A 3,939-nucleotide genomic window follows, 5' to 3' on the forward strand; every position below is an offset into this window, starting at 1 on the left:
TCCTGACTGGCCTTCGTGCGGGTGACACGTAAAAGCACCCACTACACTCTCTGAGTGGTTGGCGTTAGGAAGGGCATCCAGCTGTAGAAACTCTGCCAAATCAGATTGGAGCCTGGTGTAGCCATCTGGTTTCACCAGTCCTCAGTCAAATCGTCCAACCCATGCTAGCATGGAAAGCAGACGTTAAATGACGACGACGACGATACTCTCACCTTCTCTCAAATGACAGTGATTTTAATTATGTGATTTTAATTTATTATCCTCAGGATTCATCAAATGGCAATGGCTGGAGACAAGTGCACAAAGATACCCTTGCAGTGTTTTCAGCGGATGAGTAAGTTTATAAGTTTATTGCCAAAGTGTTTTTCATCCTTTAGCCTTTCCTCTATTAATTATAGCAAAGACTTGACACATCAGTTACAGTAAAAAACATGAATGTATAAGTTAAAGTAAAGACATTGATATATCAAATCATCATCGTCATCGACATCATTTTAACGTCCATTTTTCCATGCTTGCATGGGTCAGATGAAATTTGTTGAGGTAAGTTTTCTACAGCTAGATGCCCTTCCTGTTGCCATCCTTCACCTGTTTCCGAGCAAGATAATATTTTCCCATGGAAGATTGGAAACGGACACTGTTTGAGTGGCAGTGACATTTGTTTGCTGCCCTCATGCAACGTCAAGACAAGGACACATTAAAACGTACACACATTTACCTACATAGATACATACATACATACACACACACATATACCTACATACATACACACACACACGCACGCACGCATATACCTACATATATATATATAAGACATTTGAGCGAGTTCGTTGCCAGTACCGCTGGACTGGCTCCTGTGCAGGTGGCACATAAAATACACCATTTCGAGCGTGGCCGTTGCCAGTACCTCCTGATTGGCCTTTGTGCTGGCGGCACATAAAAGCACCCACTACACTCTCTGAGTGATTGGCGTTAGGAAGGGCATCCAACTGTAGAAACTCTGCCAAATCAGATTGGAGCCTGGTGTAGCCATCTGGTTTTACCAGTCCTCAGTCAAATCGTCCAACCCATGCTAGCATGGAAAGCAGACGTTAAACAATGATGATGATGATATATATATATATATATATATATATATGTATGTGTTCAACCCATACAAGCATGGAAAAGTGGATGTTAAAATGATGATATATGATGGGCTTCTTCCAAGTTCAGTATACCACATCCAATCTCAAGGCTTTGATTGTCCTGGTGCTATAGTAGAAGATACTAATCCAAGGTGTCCTGCATCCAAAGTGGTACTGAACCTGAAACTATTTGCTTGGGAAACAAACTTCTTAACTAAACAGCCACATCTGCACCTATTAAACCAAGCCTACATCCGTTAAATGGTCTGTTGAGGAGTCTTGTCCTGTAAGTTATTTGGTGACCTCACTGCTGCTGGTACTACATAAAAAGCACCCAGTGCACTCTGTAAAGTGGTTCATGTTAAGCAAGGACATCCAGCCAAAACAGCCAGCAGAATTTGGTACGGTGTTCTGACTTGTCAGTTACTGTCAAATCGTCCTACTCAGGCCAATGTAGAAAACTTATATTAAATGATAATGATGCTGAAAGTTTTATGGCACCTGTGCCCAGCGTTGCCTTTCTGGCACTTGTGCCCGTGGCATGTGTAAGGACTTTCAAGCGAGATCTTGTGTGGGTGGCACATAAAATACACCATTTGAGCGTGGCCGTTGCCAGTACCGCCTGACTGGCCTTCGTGCGGGTGACACGTAAAAGCACCCACTACACTCTCGGAGTGGTTGGCATTGGGAAGGGCATCCAGCTGTAGAAACTCTGTCAAATCAGATTGGAGCCTGGTGTAGCCATCTGGTTTCACCAGTCCTCAGTCAAATCGTCCAACCCATGCTAGCATGGAAAGCGGACGTTAAACGATGATAATGATGATGATGATGATATAATCTGTTTTATTTTTCATGACAAATTCCTTTAGAATTTATTGAGCATTTTTGTTTTACTACTTAAATCTACAGGGGAAAACATAAAATAGCTACCCTTACTGTGGTTTTGACTCTAGAAGATTGGGGAGCCATCCATGACCAACGCATCATATTAAATGACACATCATCTCAGGTAAGATGACTCAGTACTTTCAGTTTTCCCTTCACTCTTACCGTATTTCAGTAAACTGATCACAAATTTCTACTAAGATTGTCCTTTAAACTGGTAAACTTATCACCTAGGACTTCATTTTAAGTTACTGTAATTTGAACATGTTCAAAGATGAATTATTTGTTTCTTTTTCCTGTGCATTTTTTCATGTCAGCATGGGTTAGAACATTGTATATAGTTGAAGTGATGTTTTTTTTTGTTGTCAGCTGGATGCCCTTCCTGGTGCTAACTCTTAACTAATTTTTAAGTTAAGTGATTTTCATTCCACACCTCCTTGAAAGCACTAAGTGACTGGATTTACTGACATGTCAATAAACATCACAATTTTATGAGATAATGCAGAATATAGGCATACAATACATGTGCAAGTACACACATACACACCTGCAAGCATGTACATTTTCATTAACACACACACACAAATACACACACGTGTGAAGGTACATTGCCTTCACATATGGTTATGTTTATAAACAACAACAAGGCATTTGAATATAATTAAAAGGAAAGAACACAAATTTTTAAACTAAAGATTGTATTTGTTGTTATTATTATTTGTTTTGTTTGCCTCCAGGTCCACAGTGTACCTCAAGAGAATTCTAATACCAATGCTAACAAACTCAAAAATCCTGAGAAAGATCTAAGAGAAACTAAGGAGTATCAAGTTGCTATGGAACTGGAAATTTGGAAAGAAGCTCAGAAGCAGAAGTTTGAAAATGAAGTAAGCCTTTATTGAAACAGAACTTTCTGTGTTCCTAATTAAGAGTATAATGCAAATCAATAACTTTAATCATTAGGTAATAATTAAATGAAGATAGTAAATTGTGATGGACACACAGGCACAGGCATGACTGTCATTAAGAAGGTGGTTTCAGGTTCAGTCCCACTGCATGGCACCTTGGCTGAGTGTCTTCTATAGCATTAGGTCGACATAATCCTTGTGAGTAGATTTGGTAGATAGAAACTGAAAGAAGCCCATTGTGTGTATGTAGGTGTGTATATGTATGTACAACGTATCCAGCATGAAGAACTTAAGCGAGCTGCGCGAAAGCGCACGGCTCATAGTGAATGGGGAAAGCTTAATCTGCAATGTTTGCAGTCGTGTATGCCTGTCAAGAGCAGGGCTCATTAGCCACCAATGGAGCCGCAAATGCAAAATATAAGTTAGTCCCAGAGCGCACAATGTTCCTGAAGGTTGGCAATAGTCTTCCTCGGTCATGAGTGGACAGCCATCATGTATGTATGTATGTATATGCATGCATTTGTGTAGATTAAGAAAGCAGTCTTTTTGTTTTAACATCATGTGATAGTTGTAAATTAGTGTCACTGTCATACAAGCTGTGTCATTCATTTCTAATCTTCTGTGGAAACATGTCCAGCCATGGAGAAATATTATCTTGCTTGGAAACAGGTGAGGGTTGGCAACAGGAGGGGCAGTCATGCAGCTGAAGAAATGTAACTCAACAAATTCTGTTTGATCCATGCAAGTATGGTGTTGTTGTTGGCACTCCGTCGCTTACGACATCGAGGGTTCCAGTTGATCCGATCAACGGAACAGCCTGCTCATGAAATTAACGTGCAAGTGGCTGAGCACTCCACAGACACGTGTACCCTTAACGTAGTTCTTGGGGATATTCAGCGTGACATAGTGTGACAAGGCTGACCCTTTGAATTACAGGTACAACAGAAACAGGAAGAAAGAGTGAGAGAAAGTTGTGGTGGAAGAGTACAGCAGGGTTCGCCACCATCCCCTGCCAGAGCCTC

General features: G+C 40.8%; 1 protein-coding gene across 1 annotated transcript in view; it reads left to right on the forward strand.

Annotated features, from left to right (window-relative positions):
* The window catches only part of LOC106875327 (centrosomal protein of 120 kDa), a 45,425-nt gene that overhangs the window by 28,267 nt on the left and 13,219 nt on the right, over positions 1-3,939 (forward strand). Inside the window, exons 11-13 of the mRNA XM_014923416.2 lie at positions 267-334; positions 2,037-2,136; positions 2,750-2,896. Of these exons, the coding sequence (XP_014778902.1) occupies positions 267-334; positions 2,037-2,136; positions 2,750-2,896 (315 nt within the window). The remainder of the gene's footprint in view (positions 1-266; positions 335-2,036; positions 2,137-2,749; positions 2,897-3,939) is intronic.

This window comes from Octopus bimaculoides, chromosome 2, assembly GCF_001194135.2.
Source record: "Octopus bimaculoides isolate UCB-OBI-ISO-001 chromosome 2, ASM119413v2, whole genome shotgun sequence".
Classification (NCBI taxonomy): domain Eukaryota; kingdom Metazoa; phylum Mollusca; class Cephalopoda; order Octopoda; family Octopodidae; genus Octopus; species Octopus bimaculoides.